Source organism: Nipponia nippon, unplaced genomic scaffold (genome assembly GCF_047370975.1).
Source record: "Nipponia nippon isolate SJK-2023a ecotype South Korea unplaced genomic scaffold, ASM4737097v1 scaffold_1, whole genome shotgun sequence".
Classification (NCBI taxonomy): domain Eukaryota; kingdom Metazoa; phylum Chordata; class Aves; order Pelecaniformes; family Threskiornithidae; genus Nipponia; species Nipponia nippon.
The window spans coordinates 76074653-76096610 of NW_028262290.1; the positions used below are offsets into that span (position 1 = coordinate 76074653).

Sequence of the window (21958 nt, forward strand, 5' to 3'; positions counted from 1 at the left end):
GGTACTCTGAGCTTTCCTCATCTCCAAGATGATGGGTGCCTCTTTTGGAAACAAGCATTGAGGTGGAAAACGGAGAAGTTGCCAGTGTGACAAAAGCAAAGGAGAACCTAGGGGTGGCAGCCAATAACCCAGGTGTCTCCTGGACCGCCTCTATCCTTTGTGGCTTTCCAGCCAAGCTGTTGGTACTCAGTCTCCTGTCATGGCACCCTCCTGCCTTCCCTCGTGTTTACTCTCTCTCCCAAGGTGTACATCCAAATGGGCTGTCTCCCATGCTGCCTTCTCTGAGGACCTACTGCCAGCCATATCTCCCCAGAACCATCCTCGGGGCAGTGTGAGGAGGTCCCCCCCTCGCTAAGTGGCTTGTGAGCTTCCACCCTCAGGTCTGACTGGTGCTGCTATCCTTTGGTCACGAGTGCCTCTGGCTCCCAGTCATTTGGTGGGGATGGGCATATGAGGCACTAGGAGTCCTGGCCAGATATTCCCCTTCCCTCTCCACTGGGGGCCCACTGCAGAAGAGGTGCCCACCCTTCACGCCTGGAGTGTGCGGGGGCAGTGCAGGTCAGGAAGTAAGGGCTGACACAAGCCTTGAAACGCATGAACTGTTTCACTGATTGGAAAGAGGCTGTGCCTAGCCTGGCAAGGCCAACATCTCCCTTTCCTGCATGTGGGCTTTCTGTCTCCTCCACCCCTCTGGCAGGGGCTTGAGCTGCCCAGGATTTCCTTAAGTGGTTGTGTGCAGGCTGATGGAGAGTGGTGCCTGGGGGATCTTGGGAGAAGACATTTTGGCCCTCTCGGAAGATCACTGCCTCTTTCTGGAGGACATCTTGGCAATGACGATGTCAGGAGGCAGAGACTGCATCTGTGGCTAGTCCAGCTCCGTGGGCTGTCTTTCCTAATCAGCCTCTGTGGGCTCTGGGTCTCCTGCCACTGGGTTGAGCGAAGCCCTTTAGTCCTGTGCAATCCTTCTGTGTGCTCTTATCCTGTTCCCCCGCTGCATATCCTTCTTCTTCCAGAGCCCCTCTCTTGGGCTCATCCTTCGTTGCCTAGCAGGGAAGCAGGAACCCCTTGGCCAGCCAGGAGTGCGTGCCATGGTCACACCACCGTGACCAGTTGTCATGACCTGTTAGAAAGATTTCTGCAGAAGGTAACTGTAGGATCATGTTACATACGCGTTCTTCAGTGTCTCGTGTGTTATTTGTACTTGTTAGACCACTTCAGTTAGTCTCTTGAATGTAGCGGATACCCATTTATTAAAGCAACTTACAGCATGTTTACTCGCCCATACATGCACACTCAATTTATGTGATGTTTTTTTTCTTTTCAAATTCGTGAGAGACTCAGAATTTTTTCAAACTAAATATTAACATCAACATTCGAGGTAATCATCTCAAGCCTTTTGTAGCTGGAGGCACTTGTAAAGCCTGTTCTCTAAGGTGAATGTGAGTTAAGACTTCGGAGTGCCCATTTCTCTACTTCTGACCATACAGAAGTATAAGGCAGTGTGTTGTAAGTTTGATGGGAAGAATGCCTTCCTACATGTATGCTGATGAAATTTCTGCATGAAATGTTTGTATTTTTTTTTCTGACATGAGCAAATGGTTAACCAAGTGTGCTGAAGATGTTCTGAAAAAGGCATCTCTTGAAATCTTGTTTTTTCTGGAGTCGTTTATGTCCTCAAAATTATGATAAACTGCTGGCTGTTGAATATGAATTGGCTGGATGGTTTAGTCTCAAACCATAACTGCTATGCTGGATGAGAGCAGGTTGGAAAAATAGTTTTCTGACAGCATATCTTTTAGAGCATGACTTGCCCTGAAGATTAAAATAAACCCAAACCCACAAGACCAGTAACTTCTCATCAGCTGTCCCACTAGCATCTTCTGGAACAGGGCTATTGACAGAATAACATTAGGATGCAAGATTACACCCATGCTGTCAGTATTGTGGTGATGTGCTAATGAACTCCCAGGTAATTTGCCACAGTTAATTTTCTTGTTTTAGCTAGATGTAATAGTCTTGGGTTCAACTCTATCCGGAAGGTGGCTTGTGCCTCTCGCCCACAGCTTGCCTCTGAAGCCTAGTTCAAAGTTTTTTCTCTCTTCTTCCTCATCCTACGATTCCTTTTTTTTAATCTCTGCTTTGACTTTAATCTCAGCAGGAATCTTTCCCATTACCTTTATTCCATAGATCTGCATTTTTTTTTGTTAGAAAGAATAGCTCAAAACTAGAGGAAGCAGTATAATAAATACTGATTGTGCTGTATGAGTTACCACCCTGAGCCCTGGAGTTAATCACCATTTCAGCTGAAGCGTGGTAGCTGCTCATGTGCAAGCTGCTAGCCCCTTGAACTGCAACGTAAACAAGTCACATTCCCCCCCATCTTCAGCAGTGGTTTCAGGGAAGAGAAAGAAAAGTGTTTTGAAGCCACTTTAATACTGATTGAACAGCAGCTCATCTGATTGCATCCTATCTTCCTTGGAGTGAATAGTAGAAATCCATTTGCAGAGAAACGCTCTCATGGTTAGTAGCTGTAGTGTTTCGGCATTGCTAAAGCCAGGGTGATCAAATGTTGCGCACATGGCAGTATTACAACTGTGGGATTTCTTGAACTTTTATTCTGGCTGACCAGCTTTGCAATCTCTGTTGAAATCTCTCCCCGTTCGGAGACCCTGTACCTGGGCAGGTCTTGTTTGGGGTGGTTTGCTTGTTTTGTTTCATATGCTACCTTGGCAATTTTTGGCACACCAGACCTTTCTGCAGTAGCATATTGGTAGTTATGAAACTCTTTGATCTGTTGCAGCCTTCACGTAGCGCAGTATTCAGAGGATTTGTGCAGAATTAAAGCAGCTTCTGCTGCTAACCACGTTGCAGGGTTGCAGCGTATGTTCTGATGTGCAGTGGGCAACTTTGGTAGATGTGTCCAGTAGGCGTTAGCAAAAACTGGGGAGAAGCTGTACAAAATAAGCGGTCATTTGACGCACGCTGTGAACAACTAGTTATAAAACAAAAAAACCCCAAAACCTTCCAAGCATGAAGAGGTGATTGACATGCTTGCTTTTAGCAATCAGGTTTTTTTCTGAGTGTCAGTTTGTGCAAAAACTAAAGATTTACACTTTGTGTTGGGTTTTCCTGGGACAGCTTGCAACTTTACATGTTGTTACTATTTAAATACAAATTGCTGAGCTTTCGCGAATTTTCCTCCTTTAGAGAATGTTATGTCAATAAAGATTTTCTGATAAAGCCATCTTCTTGATGCAGGATAACTGGTAGAGCTACGTGCAATTAGATCACTTTCTTCAAGGAGGGGAAAACACGGCAGCCATTACATTGAGATAGATATATATAGCCATATATATTAATACTGGAACAAGTGTAGCAATTAAGTACATTTCATATTGTACTTAGATTTTTGAAAATCAGAGATAGGTAAAGTATCCAGAGCACTGAGAGAGGTTCTCAGGCTAAAAAGTACTTTTGAGCTGCTTGGATTTTACTGTAGTCAAAGTAGTTACTTTCTCGTATTCTGATAAGGACTCTCAAGGTGTAGAAAATACTGCAAGTTTCCTTCATTTTGAGAAATGGGGTAAGACACTGGCACACTGAAGTATCCAGGACGACCCCTGTTGTTAGTCTTAGCTTAATTTTTGCTTTGTTTTCTTTCCAACTGTTGTGAATTGACAATTTGTATGTAGGCAGCACTGCAGCATAGTTTGTATTAGAAATATTGTCCAACCATTGCTAACACTTGGGGGCAGTGACTTTATGAAGTCTAATAGAGCATCACTGATGAGGATTTCTCTCTTTTTTTTTTTTTTTTTCTTTTTTTTAGGAAAATGGTTTTGAACATCAATGTGAAAGGTGCAGTGATCTGATCTTAAAACTGTGATGGTCAAATGAGATTCAAACATGATTAAAGAAAGAAATGCAGAAATACAGGCATCTTGTTTTATTGGTAATAGTTGGTGTTTTTTTTCTGAGGGCTTGCAAAGTAACTTATTGCTGCAATGTAAGCAGTACAAAAGAACTTTTTTTTTAAGTACCCATATATTGTAGACTATTTCTTACACTCCATTTTCTTTGCAGAAATTACATTACTGATGTGCTCTGAGAGAGTGGAACCGTGCTGTTTGGTTACAGGAGAGCACAATGGTCTCTTCCAATCCAAGACCTGATGCTGGGCATGATTGTTGTGCTTTAGAGATGTGTCTGTGATTTCTGTGTTTTGGTTTTTTTTTAATAGGCTATGGAGCTGTCAGCTGAGGTGTATAAATCTTTACCCCATATCTGAGCTTCTTAAATACCTTCTTTTTGGTAAGGCTTGCTGTTCTGGAGATGTATAAAGAGTTAGATCTGTATCTAACTGAAAGCAATTCACCTGAATTACAAACGTCCTTCTCTGAGGTGGGCAATTAGTTCTGGGGCACTGTGTAACAGGTAAATGGTTCTTTGAGCAGAAAGGTGTGTGGTCAATATAATTAGGATCATAGGTTTGATTAGATGGGACAGCCATTTCTAGACCTAGTTAATTACTTATCTAGTGCCAAGGATCATTCTTCAGGGAAGGAGGGGAGGGGTATTAAGCACACCCTAAATTGCAGCAATTGAGCAATTGGCTAGAACAGAGAGAGATAAGGTCCATATTGCTGATAGTTGAAGCAAGTAAGGATAGCAGAGTAGTCTTGTATGAAGTTGTTCTACAGGACATTTGAAATTCATCAGATTTTCAGTTTGAAGACCTGAAGAACAATTTCATCAGCAATCTTAGAGTTACTTTGCTCGCTGGCTCCGGTGAATTTAATGATCTGTGTGAGCAGAGTGGCTCTTGCCCCATGGGAGGTTTATCATTTTATCAGCTCTGTCGAGGGCTGTGGAGAATCGCCTTCACCTGTTGCCCATTCAGACCCTCAGTTTGAACCTGACCCATCAAGAAGATGAAAAGGATAGCACTATTGCCTTTAAGAAAGCAGGCCTACATTCAGATGGGATAAATTCCTTTTGCTTTGTGTTTCATGCTACTTTCATTCCTTTGTTAGAGTTTCATCAGCCTTGAGTTTTCAGGGCTGCCTAGCTATAAGGGTGCATACACTTAAATGTAATTTAGGTTATCTGTCTGTGGTTGCCGCTTCCCAAAGCGTAGAGATTTGAGTATCTGTTCTTAAAGGGAACGTACTTGTATGGAAATAGTGGTTCCTTCAACCTAGGTAGCATCTTCCCTTCTCTCCTCCCTCTCCCGGCCTGAGAGACACAAATGTGGTGCTGCAGTGGCGGATCCCAAAGCCCACCAGGTCACCCTTTCAAGCATTGAGCCTTCCAAGGTTAATGCAGGGCATCATTAGCCTGTGCTGGGACAGACTGTCCAAGGCAGTTCGCAGAACGTCTCCCGTCCGCTCGGTGCAAGGGTGCTGTCAAAACCTGACTCCCAAAGCCCGTGTTCTTGGCAGTCTTGCTGTCCAGCAGCCCTGCTATAACTGGAGCCCTAGTAGATTTGATGCCAAGTAGAACAGACGAGCTACTTTGTATTTCACAGGTCTGAGCACGGGGAGGGCAGTGGGTTGAAAAGGATCAAATATCCTGTAAGTTCTTTCTGTGTGTTACAACTTCCCCTGAAAGAACATATAGAGATTTTTTTTTTTTTTTTTTTTTTTTTTATGCAAGCTAAAAGAAAATAGTTTTGAAGACACTTTCTCAGAATGGACAGGAGAGTTAGCAGGAAATATTCTCATTACATTTCTTCTCATCTTTCTGATGAGGAAGGAATATAGTCTGACCATGCACTTCAGAAACTTGGACAAAACACAGAAAGTGACCCTGGTAAGGATTCTTGAATAGGCTAAAGGTTTTACTAGCAACAACACATCATTATGGGTTGCATTACTCCCTTAGATTGTGTGAGCATCATCCAGTATAGTAGTTAACACGTGTGGATCGCTAAGTTCATTAGAGCCTTGCTGTGCTTTTAACTCCATTTAAGTAGTGTAGTCTATTAAGTGTCAGTTCTTTGATAAGGAAATGATGCAAAATCTCACTGAAAAGCCTCTTTAAAAAAAAAAAAAGGAATATGACATATTACTTTAGTTTACTTTATACTTTCTCAGGTTAACAAAACTCAAATTTTCTGTCTAATTCCTATTGGTAAATACAATTCTCTCTCACAGAAAACAGATTTTTCAGGGACTTTATTGGTGGAGTCAGTATTGACCAAAACCAAAGAGCTTGGAACATACAGTAAATTAGGGTTTTGGTAGCTTTGTCAGTGGCAGTCCCTTGCCAGTGAGAGTGACTTGCTTTGGAGGTAAGGCTAGCTTACAGTTTTATTAGGATCTATGGGCACCAGCAGAAGAAACAGAATTTCCATATAAGCATGTAATTTTCTGCTGTGAAGAATTTCCTAATATAAACTTCATTTATTCAGTGGTGTTTTGTTAGAAATGAAAAGGAACCTAGTTCATGTTTTAAAAAAAGAAGCAAAAAGACACTTTATCAGAAAGCAACTGCTTCATTTTTCTAAGTGCCTTCCAGCTGAAGACAGCTCTAAGAAGTGATTGCTTTCACCAAGAACTTTTTGCATTTGTTTCTTTTCTGTATTTCAAGACTTTATTTTAGCTGTAAACTATGTAAACTGTCTCTAACAGCCACAGTGGTTTTAGTCTCATTAAAAATAGAACAAAGCTTTTAGCATTTCTAAGCCTGTCAGTTGGATTCCCTCCTTGCTAGCTGATTAAAAGACAGCAACCATGATGCACTGAATTTTCTTCTACCATAATAAATGGCAGTCTGGTCCAAAAAGTGCACACGGTGGAATATACTATCCATTTCCTCTGTGCAGAGTACTGGGAGACAGCTAAATTCTTGCAGAAGTGGTTAGTTTCTACTAAGAGAGGACTGCATCTAGTGAGAGAAATCTGATTTGATGTAATTCTCGTCAAATTCTGGGTTCAGTAGTGTTGAAAACCCTGCTAATGCCAGTTTTGCAAAGACCAGCCTAGAGAAGCTGAATCCGTAATGCTAGCGCGTATGTGTGCTGTAGAAGTGCATTGCCGAAGCTGTCAGCTAACATGGTACGCTCACTCCTGCCTTACTGGGGAAAAGCCCGTTATGAATAAAATAAACTGCTGCTACCGGATACTATTGGAGGTTGCTAATCATGGTCCAGCTCTTGCCAGATTAGATTGATTTGTTTGTTTATTTCCTGGGGAGGTGAAGAGCCACTTTTTGGAAAAAGAGGAGGAAGCTGGCTAGTAGGTAACAGCAGGTTTTGGTGTGAAACAATACTGCCCTGATAGCAGTTGCAATGCAAGTAACGATAAGGCATGTAACTCGTAATACTCCTTAAAATAAATCTGAGACACCTTCAGAAAAGTAACTTTCCGGCTCAGCTATAGCAGTATATTGTATAACTATATCAGTCTGTGTATTTAAGAAAGCTCTCCCCCCCCCCCCCCCGCCTTGGTGTAGAAGAAGAAACACTTCACTAACTTGAAACGTGCGCACTACAGGGTTTCGGTGTTGACAACAGGGTCCAAACCCCCAGGTTTTTTCTGAACTAAAGGACTTTCTGGTCAGTGGGTTATTGAGACCCAGAGGGGGGTCGGGAGAGAAGTTCCTCCAAGGTCAGACTGACAAGCCTTTCTGCCTTCCTCTGTATCATGGGATGTAATATAATTCCTGTGATTCATTTAACAAATTCCCTGCCACTGCGGAGACATAGACCACGGACACAGGTCTGTCTTGTCTGTCAGTCTCTCGTTTTCCTTCCTTCTTTGCTAATTCCCGGCACGTTGTGTTTCTTGTAGCTATTGTACATGTTGTGTGGTGGGCTGGTAAGTCTGCTGAGAGTCGTATGAATGTGTGGATAGCAATAGGTCTGCGTGCCCTGCCAGGTTATCGCATGTTTTCGGTGATTTGCGGCACCGAGGATCGGAGGCGCTGCAGCGTGTCGGGAGGAATGTGCTGCTGCCTTTGCTAGTCCCGTAATCCCAAACTGGGCTTGTTTGTTCCTGGTCTGTAGGGTTATCGCTCTGTCTTGACAGCCAGTACCATAAAATCAGAAGGATTCCTGCAGTTAGTGGCTTTGCTACTTCAGGAGAGAGAGCCCAACTTTTGACAAAGCTAAGTGGCTTTATTTTAAGCCCTTGTTTGTACAAGCTCTCTTAGCAATGGGAATGCTAAAATTCTAGGTTCACGGTTACTCTGTTGACTTACTGAGCCTTTCACTTGGCTCTTACCTAGTCAAATGACTATAGTTAAGAGGCAGGAAACCTAGTTACAGGTCTTTAATTATGTAATATGTGGGTTGTCTGAGAATGCACTTTAAAGTTTTTTGCCTAGTGTGCAAAGCCTGTTTTTTCTTTATTTCTATGACATGTTAAGCACTGGCCCGGGGAAGATGTGATTGGAGCTCTGGCAGAAGACAATAAAAAATATGAACTGTGTTTGAGTAAACTTGAAATTATTTGCAAAGCAGTGACTTTGGACAAACCCAAGAGCCTTGCTCTTCCCTCACCACTGTACTTGGGACAAATTTCCTCAAGCTCTGGGGTGTCAGCAGGCTGAAAATACGTTGTACCAAACAGCTCTCTGGTAGGGGACTGTGCTGCTGTATTTAGCCACTAAGAAGCCCAGTGACTTCAATCTTTTAAGACAGGAGCATCATATGCATGACTAATTGATCTGGACTGTGGAGTTTGGATTAGAGCTTGAACATTGGTCTGGATCTGTCAGGTGGATTTCTTCCTGTAATAGCCTATGTGTTTGCCTTCACAGGGCTAAGAATAAAATGGAGTGACACAACAGAAACTCTGGGGGTGGCTGCAGATACCAGTAAGCTATAGGAAAGTTTACTTAGATGAATAACTGGCTACTCGACACTTACCATAATTGAGTCTATTTTCATCCTTGTACATTTGATGCTTTAAGTAAACCAAAGCTGCAAAATCATGGTATAAAGAAGCAGCATAGCTTAGAAAGCAATGCAGAAAGTTACTTTACATAAATGCAAACAGTCTTTTCTTTGGGAAGTGAAGAATCATAGGAAGCAAGCAGTCCTCAGAAGAAATGCTGCCTAATCTGTTTATTGCCGAAGGAAACTCCAGAAGCATGTTAAGAATGGCAGCACTGGGTCAGATGAAGAAATGTTCATCTACCTCTTTGTCCTTCATCTAACAGCAACAAGTTGCAGATACAAAGAGAGAGTGTAATTTCTCAAAGTGTCCCCTTCCTGCTTCTGGAGCCTGGAGCTGTGCCCGCTCTTTCACAGTCCTTGGTGGACACCTCTTCAGTGAATTTTAATAATTACTTTTTTTGGAAACCACTTACACTTGAACACTTTGCAATAGTTTTCTCAGTCTGTGCTAGCAGAAGGTACTTCATTTTGCTTTACACAAGTTGCCTGAACAGAGTAAAGCTAAGGCGGTTCAAGTAATGACTTGGTTAACTTTCTCTTTACGCTCGACTAGTTTTAAGACATCTACCTCAGTGTGATAAAGTAGCACCGCCAGGTAGGCAGTGAGCTCCTGGGACGGCAGGAGTGCCTCTGTGCAAACTGAGGTCCATCTGCCTTGATAGTCCCCTAAACCGCAGTGGGACCCGTCAGCACGTCTGACTTGACTTTCCGTTGTGCTGGACGGTGTACAAACATCAGAAGTATGTCATGATCTTGATTTGTCGCTGTGGGACTGCTGGCATGAGTACGCGTGACTCTTGCTCAATTGAACCTTTTGTTCAGGGGCATGGCTGTGTGGGTTTGCAGACAGCTACAGTAAATCCAAAACCAGGGACTGTCGTCTTGGTGGTCTGGACGTCCTCGGTCTGGCCATGCTCCCAGGAGCTTCCGAGAAGCTGTGCTGCCACTTGTAGCCTTCCTTCATCTCGTAAACGTCCAGTGACTGCTGAAGTTAGAAAAAGTTGAAGCCTTCAGTAAAAGGGCATTTCCAGGCCTGTCGAGAAAGCTGCTGTGTCTCCGGTGATATCAGGCCCCTTTCTTTGCAAAGAAAGAGGGAGAAGGGAAGTATAGACGATACTTCATTATTTGTATTTTGAATCTGCTTCCTCCCTTCTCTAAGCCCTATTTACCAGTAAGATTATCCTGAATGACTGAGTGGATAACCTTTGCTGAAGGAACCAGGATGGGAGAAGCAGCAATAGAGCAGTAGCAACACGCTGGTCAGCCTAATAATGCTGTCTCGTACTGATAAATAGTGTCCTGAGCTAAACTGCAGGTAGGAACAGTAGCACTTGGAGCCAAAGAAGTGATTAAAGAGCACGTGGGCAGGCAGCAGAGCTGCAGTAGTATATGGCTGTCTGATTCTCTGATTAAAAGACCAGATTCAGTGCTTTCTTTGATAACTGAAATGCTTATCATGCTACCACAAACAGCAGCAAACACAGTATGTCATAGTTGAAGGAGTGCAACTTGAAAGGCTTGGTTACAGATTGAAAAATAAATCCAGATTGTCCTGGTTACTGATATGTAGAGATAACACTGTCTATGAGTGGACTTTGGCTCTTAATGCAATGCAAGCATGTCACATTTTGTGTCGTGCAAAATAGGTTTGCAAAAGGACACTGAAATCTAACCTGTAATGATGGTGTGTTTGTCTATGTGAAATGCTAATGCTTTAAAGGACTCTGTAAAAAATAAACCCTGCTTCAGATCCTTCTAGCACTCTTGCTAGTCACTTGATTAAATCATCCTTGGTCGCAGATGCTGACTGACAGAGAAAATAGTACATGCAAACAAGTCAGCGAGGGCTAATGCTCAGCTAGCTTCTAAAAATACTACAATAGCTGGATGGTACAGTAAGTTAAGTAACATGCTTTAATTTCATATTGAGAGCATTTATTGGAAGAGGAGGGAGAGCCGGGGATTAAAACATGGAGCAAACACATGACTTAGCGGGAGCCCGGTTTCAGTGGCGGCGGGGGGGATGGTGATGGACCAAAGCAGGTGCCCACCTTGCTGAGGGCTTCGGCCCCGGCCCCGAGCTGGAGCCCGGCAACGAGGCCGCTGGCACGGAGCAATTAGATAACTTCTTTTTTTTCCTCCCCTTTCTTCTTTTAACCTTGTTCCAGTGTCTGATCTCTGCTGCAGCTGGCCAAGTGCCACTGTTTGTCTGTGCACAACGGACACAAACAGATTCTGGAGGGTCATGTGAAATTACCCCGAGCTCTTTAAATCGCACTGCCCTTACCTTTTCTCCCCTGCTGCCCGCATTGCTTTAGCAGGTGTGGCTTTGTTTATGCACGTCTGTCGCTTTACTTTAGCACCTGGGTTGTGCTGGCCCTCAGTGCCCGGAGGAAACCTTTGGTTCCACGCTTCGCTCAAGCTGCAGGAGAAGTCTGCAGACCTGCTGGGTAGGGGTTTGCACCTAACAACACGGGCAGAGGTGGCAGCTTTGTAAGGGCAGCGCCGGCAGTCACCAGTCATTGAAACCCCTGCTTCTGAAAACTTTGGTGTATCTTACCATGACTTTGGATTAAACTTTGTGAATGAGGCCTGTGGTTCTCAGCATCTTCTGCTACAGCTATAAGGTGATTCCAGAAAGGATGAATCCTATTCCTTTAAATTATTGGCAATTGCTAGTTAAAATCTGTTTTAATTGAGGAGTTATAAGCTTGTGGCCAGCTGTAAGCCTGAAATAAGGTCTTCTCAGTTAAGTGTTTGTGTGTTGCTGCTGTGGGAAGCCCAAAGGTAAAAAGATGCGTCTTGTCCACATCTCATCCTCTGTTACTACATAGTACTGCACGAATCTTGCCTTCCACTAGGAACTTCTATGTCTTGGCACAACTGAAAACACATTTAGGGGTGTAACAAAGGGCTTATAACTGGTTTTCTGTTGCACCTTTCATTTCTGTTGGGATCATAGAATCGTTAAGGTTGGAAGAGACCTTTAAGATCATCGAGTCCAACCAACTGCCAAGTCCACCACTAAGCCATGTCCCTAAGCACCACATCTACCTGTCTTTTAAATACCTCCGGTGATGGAGACTCAACCACTTCCCTGGGCAGCCTGTTCCAGTGCCTGACTACCCTTTCCGTGAAGAAGTTTTTCCTAATATCCAACCAAAACTTCCCTGGTGCAGCTTCAGGCCATTTCCTCTTGTCCTATTGCTTGTTACTTGGGAGAAGAGACCGACCCCCACCTTGCTACAACCTCCTTTCAGGTAGTTGTAGAGAGCAATAAGGTCTCCCCTCAGCCTCCTCTTCTCCAGGCTAAACAACCCCAGCTCCCTCAGCCGCTCCTCATAAGACTTGTGCTCCAGACCCTTCACCAGCTTTGTTGCCCTCCTCTGGACGTGCTCCAGCCCCTCGATGTCCTTCTTGTAGTGAGGGGCCTAAAACCGAACACAGTACTCGAGGTGTGGCCTCACCAGTGCCAAGTACAGGGGCACTGTCACCTCCCTGGTCCTGCTGGCCACACCATTCCTGATACAAGCCAGGAAGCCCTGTTGCTCTTCCCAGCTGAGAGGCAGTACGTAATTGCATCCGCACATTGGATGTCTGGACTCATTCCTGGGAAGTGGAACCAACGCTGCTAAACTGCATCAGTGGGATTTTACCTATCCAATAAAAATACATGATGTTGAATTGCATGGGGGGGCGGGGGGGGGAATGCACAAGGAAAGCTCTGCACTAGGAGGAAGGATGTTCTGCTGCTCTGTTCTCCATGCCTGCAATGTTCACCTCTCAACCTTCGTACTAGGCTTGAAATAACTGAAGAGCAACTGACTTCAGCTTTAAGTTTTGACTGAAACTTTTCCCAGATAAACATCTCCTCCCCCCTGTTGTCCTTGGAGCCTTTGAAAGGATTACACTAAACTTCCTCGGGAGCGGACTCTTTGGTTTTTATGTGCTTTCTCCTTCCTGCAGTGGCCTTCTCATGCTGCAAGTCCCAAATTTCCTGCCTGAAATTTAAAATTGAGATGTTGTGGGCCAGGTCAGTCCTGGCTGTGTGGTATCCCAGAGAAAATGAGATACACCCAGTGAAAACGAGTAGCGCTCCAAAAGCGGTAATAATGTTAGGATGCGATACCCTGCGGTTGCAAGGGATTTGACAGAGACAGGAGCTCATGAGTTTCTTGTTCCTAACACGTATTCAGTTAGCTCCAGTGAAAGAGCTAACAAATATTGCTATGTTTCAAGAAAGTAAGAACAAATATAGTCATGCTGACAGGAGGTCTGATTTTTTTTTTTTTTTTGATTCCTAAGAAGCAACTGCAAAAATTTGAGATTAGCTAGATGTGGCTCATGAAACAACAGCCAGTGTCATGAAAATCAGTGGCAAGGATGTAAAGAGCTATAAGGGGAGGTAGCCAATACGGAGGCAGAAGTCTGAGTGGTCCCAGTCGTATCTGGCATAGATAGACGGATGTCGTATGTATCTTATCATATATTGTTTACTTGTAAAAACCTCCCTTAGTCATACTGCTGTTAGCAGTTCTTGTCTTATAAGGGCCTGTGGGCTCCTGAATTGATCCCTGATGGTGAAGGCACTCAAGGGTGGTGCTTGAGTACTTGAATCAAAGCTCAAGTGTTAGCTGTTTGAGACACTCTGAAGAAGAGATAATATAATTTATTTCATATCCTGTATAACTGTATACAGTTCTTATCCCCAAACACTACACCTGTTACAGTTTCGAGCATTAGCTTATATTCTGTAAACTGGAAGTGCTGGGCTGAGAGCTCACAGTTGCACATAGTTCAATTGCTGCTCACTGTGTGCATGTTATTGCTCTGCCATAATTACAACGTCATTCGCCATCAAGGTGGTTCCTATGTTTTGACATAAATGCGGTCATGCACTTGTGTATTTATCCCACACTTCGGGCGCAGCAGGAACATTTATACAGTCACGTATATCACTGCAGCAGTTTATGGTCGGTGATATATCAATGCAGTCAACTTTATGCACTTGCTTCTGTTTTTCCATACCCACCCTTAAGTGGTATATGCAAAGGTACGCCAACTTTGTAAAACTGTGTACCTGCTCTAAATTTCCTTCTCAGGCTTCTAAAATGCAATGTGACTTATCTTGCTTTTCTTATTTTTTGTTTATATTTGAAATTTCCTGCTTTCTCCTAGTCACTGTCTTTGGCAAGATCTGTGAGAAACTGTGGTACTTTAGACATAGCCAAATTCAGTCTGTGTTAAAACTTTTTGAAACCTGACCTTGTGAGAGTTCTAGTATGAAAAAAAAAAACCGAAACAAAACAACCCAGGTTGGCATCCAGAGCCATGGATGTTTATCTAAACTGAACTTCTGAGTCCTCTTGAGGTTTAGTAGTTCACTACTGAATCTGTTTCAGTCCAGTTAATTAGTTACAAACCCCTAAGCCACAGACTTGGAATTAAAGAAAACAAAGCCCCAAGCCTCCACATAATTTGATGCAAGAAGAAAATTTTGTTAAATTTGGAAGTGCATTTACATCGCTGTTTCTCAATTTGACATGCAAACTGATGTACAGATGTGCTAACAGCATAGTCATTGATTCTGGATTCATGCCACGTATATTAACGTGACAGTCTTAGTGTCCCCCTATAATCCCCTCTGCTTTTCTTCTCTGACATTGTTTTTTGCTTTCAGAGGTATGGCGGGGTTTTTTTGGTTTTTTTTTTTTTGTATCAGTGGTTTGGCTCTGTGCAATGTAGCTTACAGGGAGTACAGAATGCCTGGTTTTCATAAGATCTTCTGTTCTTCTGTTTTTAGGACAATGTAGATCAGACTTCGGCTCATGGTCGGCGGGATCTGGTGGAACCAGGTTTCCAAGAACCATCTAACCGCATCTCCCTGAATCACCAAGGTAAGGAACAGTGGGTGGGAATCCAGGCTGCTCGGAGGAATGCGGAGATGGTTTTGCCTCTGTTGCTGTTTCTCCTTCTCATTTAAAAAAAACAAAAAACAAACAAAAAAAACCCCCAAAAAACGTTCTGGATGGTTGGAGGAGGAGAGCTGAAGAAATCGTTTTTTTGTCACAACTGTCCTTTGAGCTATGGATGAAGGCGACGAAGAACTTGTGGTGTGTGTCAAGCCTTGTAGCCCAAACTGGGATCGCTAGCATGGGTGGCAGGGATATCCTTCTGTTTTTAGGAGGAAGGAAGTACTGAAATTGAATTCAACATTTGTAATGTTAAAGTTGCGTGTCAGCTGACTGACAGCAATCGAATCCAGTCTTTCTAAAATCTTCCTGATTTTGTTGCTGAAGTGAGTATTTAGCACGTTATTCATCTTGCCTACCCCCGTGACCATGAGACGCTGTTACGAAAGTGGCGTGGATTAAGAACTGAAGCCTGAATGCCCAAGCGGTGGCCTCCGATGCTGCCCTGGTCTGTAGCACCTTCCTCTTCTGGCAGTGTCGGAGGGAAGCAACGTGCCTTGCAGGCACGATACCTGCTGCCTCAGTATTTTTTTGAAAGCAGACGTGGCTGTAAGCGTGGTGTTATGTCATGTCTTGTGTGTTCTGTCCAAGTGTGAGTGTCTACGCTCTTTCGTAGCATATGAAATACACGTTCTTGTCCAATAACTTGAAAGTACCAGTATTTTAAGAGCTGCCACATATTCCAGTAACTGATTAATGAATAGTACATAGAAAAATAAAACATGAAGAGCTTCAGAGGGAGTTGTGACATGGTCTGAACTAGCTCTGATGCAGTCATATTAGTCACACAATAAATAGGAAGACTAGATGTTAACATAAAGTGGGTTTTTAAGTTCTGTGGTTTGCTTTGTTTTTTTTACCCTTACACTAAACTGTGTTATCCGTTACTTTCTGTTAAAGCTTTGTAGGCATTGAATTCAATGAAAAACTTAAGGGTAGACCTATATCCAGAAGTAACTTGCAGGACCACTGCTTGCATTTAATAAATGAATCTGTTTGGTGGTATATCTTAATTATGTTGATCATAAAGATACTTGCAACAGACTATGGTAAATTTTGTTTCCAGTTATATGCAACATTACTTGCTGACTTCAGCTTATACCGACTAGCAGATCTAAAGCTTTTATTCCTGTGTTTCGCAAGACTTTTAAGGAAAACTGATAAACTTGAAACAAATCTGGTTTAATATATACTTAATGTGAGCAGAAATTGTGGAAGGATTAGAATTGGCTAAAATATTTCATGTGTTAGGTACTCCCTGCCTTTTTCCCTTTACCGTCCTCTGCCTTAGATGCTGCAGGTGAACTCTGAGCAACTGTACTTACTACGTTACTTTATGTATGCACTTCCAATTCGTACCTGACCACACTGCTCAGTGAGCGCAGCAGGTTTGCCAGTTTCTGTTGAACATTAACTTACAGCCCTTTGCTTTTCACTGGGAGAGCTTTGGTATAAGCACTTGCAATTCTGAACCAGACCCTGCGTTCCACAGCCTATAAAAATGGTGATTAGCTTCCTCCCAGGCATCTGAATCCCTTCAACACAAGACCGAGATATCCCTGCCAACTGTCCCTGCGTGAATAAGCTCTTTCTTGTGAAGGGTATTTCAAGTACATGTTTCCTGCTGAATCACTCTTTTTACACAAGCAGATGCTTTATAACTGTTCAGCCTTGTATTTTAACAGAATATCTTGTAAAGATTGGGAAGCAGAGAATACTTTTTGTAAAGTGAGGAGCTTTTAAAATAGGCAGGTTTCATATGAAACAGATGTAAAAAGTTGAGTGCAGGTGGAATAGAATAGAATAGAATTTCCTAGAAATAGTTCAATAACTGCTTATGTGAAGGTACGCTGATAAACTCGCTTACTTTAACAATAAGTATTTCTGTATCTAAGCCATTATTTAGTATTCACTTTTCAGTGATTCTGCTAGTTGGGCACATTTCGTGAAAGTACTAAATGCAGAGAGTAGGAACTAGGATCTCTTACCTCTATTCCCCAAACACTACTTCATAAATTAAATGCGGTAGGAAAGAGTGAGCTTCATCTAACTAAACAATACTAATATCCACTGATGTAAAGGAACAGATACGCTTCGGCTACCTATTGAAAGTTATAGAAAATTAACAACAGCTAGCCAGGATTTGGCCTTTAATAAACAGCAAGTCAAGTATTTCTCGAGCAGTCCTTCCAGAAGCTGTAGTAAAGCTTCTAGGCTTGGAGAAGAAAAACATGTCTGTGTGGTGTTTCCTGAAGAGTTAAGGAAGGAGGTTAACAAACAATCAAAACAATTATTTACCATCTTTAAAAACACCAAGAGGAGGAGGAAGTGAGAGCATGCTTAGGATGGGACAGGTATTGCTATTTTTCTAATTTTTTTCCCTTCAGGAGTGGAACGTGGAGATGAAGGAAACTGTAGCCTCTTCAGCCACATCCCACTTTGCAAAACATTTAGCACTTGAAATGTTTAATATTTTGCAATGACAGGTTCTCTGCAGTGTGTAGCCTACAGCATTTGTACCCCCTCCAGCAGTGAGGGGCAGAGCTGGGGAGCATAGCGGTGATTTTAGTCAAAACATTTGCATTCACATGGAGATGCCATTTTGAGGCATTTCGTAGAGGCGATGGGCTCCGGCACTCATTCTCCCTGCCCCGTCCCAAAGGATGCTGCTGGTTCCCCTCTCTCCCCACGCACCCGGGCAGTGCAGCCTCTGTTCCTCTCGGCTGAGTGTGCCACTGTGCGGTGCCACCAAAGTTAACCTTGAATGTGTCTCAGTAGCAAGACAAGTCTATCCTATGGATTTCCCTGCGCTGCCTGGGAGCGGCCTTGCCATATGAAGTATAACAGCAAAATAAATACACCATGCTACAGAAAACCATAAGCCCAACTGACTTTGTTTACTCTTGGACTTCAGGGGGGTTTAACCTGCCAGCCATGCCACCGCTGTTTCTTGTCTTGCTCCGTACTTCTGGGTTTTTCTTTGTTGAGGCGTGTTTTGGAGCTCATTTTTCTGTTTGTTTTTCTAGCAAGCAGCAAATAGTGCCAGCTCCAGTCCCGGCCATGAAGTTTATGGGCAGTACCTTTTATTGGTACTTGGCGTGTATTTTTTTGAGGTTGTGTAGCTACTTCTTATTCAGGATTTTGAAACCAGGTATAAATAAGATGCGTTCTCTCACCTTGCCTTTTAGTGGAAGTATTAGACAGGCAATTCTGGCACTTTCTGTAGGTGTGTACTTGTGGGATGAACGTCGGTGTCTGTACAGATGTGTTTCGCCATGGGTCTGTGATGAAAGATCGGTCTTCATTTTATCTTCTTTTTATTAATGCATTCACATGCAGCCTTCCTTTCCTGAGGCGCTCTCGGCTCTTGTTGGACTTGATGCTTTTTGTCACAGCAGTTCACAGACAGAGCTGAGCCGAATATTGCGGAACCTCTGTCTCCATAGCCAGGTGGCTTTGGCAGCAGAAAGAAAACGGTGATATGAGTTGTTCTAGCCAACAACTGTCCTTTCGCCAACAGCCAGCTCATCCTTTGGTCTTTCTTGGTTGGTCGTGGTAGGGAATCTTGCCTCTAGTGAGATGACGAAGGTACTGCGGTTGTGGATTAGTTGGCATTAGGTTTCCTGCCTGTATGTACAGACGACTTGTTCCCGCCGAAACTGGAAGGATCCAGAGCAGCTGCCAACTTGCATCGGACTGCAGCCTGCTCTTGAGGTAGATGCTCTCCTGTACCTCGCTGGCTAGTAACTAATACTCTAACTTTTATAGAGATGGTAAATGTCAGCGGTGGTTGAAACTAGCCTTCTAGCATGCTGCCCAGGTCCAAAAAATATAAGCCCATGTAAATATGGACAGCCTTTTGAATGAGTATGGGCTTAGATGAAGTATTACGATGCCTAAGATTTAGCCCAGACGACAATCTCCGTAGCACTCTTTTTCTCCACTGCTGCTATTATTACTTGCTCTTAACATCTTTTCTTTTGTATCTGCCTCAGGATAGGCATGTGAGGTTGAGGCAATTTTGTTATTTGTTCTGTAGCTCAGGATGAGCTTCTGTATTGTATAAATGTTGTTGTCATTGTCCAGCCTTAGAAAAACAAAAAAAAACCACAACAAAACCACACCACCATTAGTGCCAGAAAGATTTACACTGACTGCTCTTACGCAGCGAGCGGAGCCCCCTCTTCCTGCCTAGCTCACTGCAGAACCTTTGTCTTGCTTTGGAGAAGGCTTCCATTGTCCTTGGGGATGGGTCTTGTTAGCACTGTGACTAGGAGGGCACCCATAATAGCTGTGTCGAAGTTTAACTTCCCTCATTATATTATTTCCCAAACCCTTGGGCTGACAGAAGTCTGGGGGGGCGGAAAAAAAAAAATCAAAAAAGATTAAAAGAGAAGACAAAGTAGGTTGGTGTTTGGTACAGATAATTTCAGAGATTTGCAGCAAGCTACAGGATGACAAAATAGACCAACCGATTGAGTTTAGCAGGAAGATGCTGTATATAATAAGGCTGCTAATGAAGATTGAGTGAAATCAGTGAAATGAGAAAAAACAGACCAAAAATGGTTTAAAATGGTACATGTTCAGAGAAACATATTTGCAGGTGACTGATGGATTTTCTTTTATTTTTATTGGTGGGTTGGGTTTTTTTTGTGTAATTTTATTTTATTTTTTATTTATCAACTTTTTTTCAAATCTTCAATTTTTGGACATCTTTAAAATTGAATGTGTTCCTCTGAAGCCACCAGATATGAATAAAAAAAAAGCTCTGATATCTCATAGTTGACAAATAAGGGATTTTAAGCTTGTTTATAAGCTCTCAGGATTCAGTGTGTTCTTTGAGTAAATTTCTCTGACAAGGTAGGATTCAGTGCAGGGAAGGAGCCCTCTGTCTTTGTTGTATAGGGTGTAACATGGTTTGCCTTGGGGTCTTTATTCATTGGGAGTTTTACAAGTGGAGATGTAAAAAAAATTGAGAATTTTAAAGTAAGCCTAAAGCAAGAAATATTACAATATTAAAAATTAATATTCCCTATTTATGTGACTGTCAAAGCAAATTTTAAGCCTGTTTTCTTCTGTGGAAAAATGGTAAAGTTATTACCATGCTTGTAATGAAGTTCTTGCCATGTTAGAGGGGAGGTGGTTGCTGGGGCAGAGCAGGTAGAGCTGGGCTGGGGAGTTGGGTTCCTTGCTCGAGATAGTCCATGACGCGCCATACCTGTCCCTCGGGGACTGAAGCTGTACGGGTGTATGAGGTCTGAGAAACTGTGGGTTGTTGGTTTTGTTTTTGTTTTTTTTTTTTCATACTGAAGGTAGAGGGATTGTGTTCCTCCACTTCTCTTTCAAGATTTGTATCTCCAGTTACAACGGGGCAGGGGGGAGTAGATTCATGAGGCATGAATTTAGAAGCTCCTTTCTTGTTGTTATACTTAAATTCTTGTCTAAGGCTTTGGACGGGGACGGTGTAAATTGGGCATCTGGGTGGTGTGGTTCTGTTGCTTCTTTCCAGATCCTTCTCAGAGCAAGAGTGCATTTACCTCCCTCACCCCTTATGTGTTACCTATTGGAGAACAAGTTAGCTTAGTGCTAGTATAAGCCTAAAGTGATGACTCTTTAAGAAACCCACTACAAATCAAATAGGGAGAGGGAGACGCTGTGAAATAAGTTGTAAAATAGAACGTCCTTTTTAATTCACTTTTCTCCTTAATATTAAGGGATGTGCATTTCCTGCTACCACTGAAGCAGAGCTAAGACTTAAGTGTTGGAGCAGTTGTCATTTTGCATCCTTTGGCTAGGTAATGCAAGGGATAGCGTAGGGACGCCCTCGCTTCTCGTCGGGGGGTGTGCACTCTTGCGCATCTGGTGGAAAACTGTCTTTCTGTGCTGCAGCTATCTATCGCACAAGAGCCGGCCGAGCGAAGCGGGACACTTTGGGGGCGGTCGGGGAGGGGCGAGGGTGCCATGAGGCAGGTGAATAAACGTATTAGTCTGTTAGAAGAGCCCGCTCCGTGAGCAGGAGGCAGGCGTTCTCATCGTGTGTTTGCTTACTGTTGGCACGCTTCCCCCGAGGTGTATCAGCTCAGCGGGGTGATGTCATCGGCGGCACGAATGCTTTCTGCGCCGGTGCCGCTGCTCCAGTTGCGTCGGGGCGGCTGGCCGCTTGCCGAGCGCCTGTCTGCCGGCGGCCTGATGCAGCGGCCTCGCCGGTGACTGCGTGGGGGGAACGGCAGCTCGCGTGGGCTGTGAGAGGCCCCCCCGGGGGAAAGCAACCTGGGAGTCCTTCACGGAGATGACTTTGTCTGGGCTTTTCCTTTCTGGGGCTCAAGCTCCGGAGTCCAACGCTGCTTGTCGGAAATGGTGTGCTTGGGGAAGCTCAGGTACCAGAGGGGAACCAGTGTCTCAGTGATGAGGTGCTTCTCCCAGGTACCCGAGCTGTGTTCGTTTCTCTCTCTCTTACGTCTTTTGTGAGTAAGTCAGTCCAAAATCCTGCAGGCAGTGCACTCTCTCCTCTGTAAATGTATTCACTTAGCAACTTGTGCCATCCCCAGCCTTTCTGTAAGCAGATCGCTAAAGCAGCCAAGTGTGATAGATTCCAGTATTTTTTTTTTTTTTATTGCTTTATATACCTACTTATTTACTGTCCAACAGGTATGGGGAGACTTGTGGTCTCGGGTTGTCCTCTGCCTCCTAGGTGGCTTATTTCTTCCATTTGAGTTAATGGTCCATAATTGAGCTTAGTGATCTGAAATGCCCTCTTCTAATTTAATCAATACAACTTAACTGTAAGATCTTCGGATGAGCTCATATGTTTTCTGGCATGACTTTATTGCCTTTATGCTTTCTTCTGCAATCTGACTAAATTTGTACTGTCAAGATGTTAGGAGAGCGGAAGGATGGAAATTAATACTGTCAATGAGGGCTCTTTTGATAGCTTCTGGATGACATTTTTAACGTGGCTGAGTTGAACTCTTGCCTGCGCCACTCCACCATCTTCCTGCACGTTCCTGGGTTCTGCATATTCTTTCCTGTTAGGGGGCATGTTTTAAGTGTATTTTGCTTTATGCAAGAAGCTTTTGAACCTTTC

At 43.4% G+C, this 21958-nt stretch overlaps 1 protein-coding gene across 5 annotated transcripts in view; it reads left to right on the forward strand.

Moving 5' to 3' along the window:
* Window positions 1-21958, forward strand: part of GRB10 (growth factor receptor bound protein 10) — a 148388-nt gene that overhangs the window by 47659 nt on the left and 78771 nt on the right. For all 5 annotated transcript variants that reach the window (XM_087760071.1, XM_087760077.1, XM_087760055.1 and 2 more), the window contains one exon: window positions 14706-14799. In XM_087760071.1, the coding sequence (XP_087616197.1) occupies window positions 14706-14799 (94 nt within the window). The remainder of the gene's footprint in view (window positions 1-14705; window positions 14800-21958) is intronic.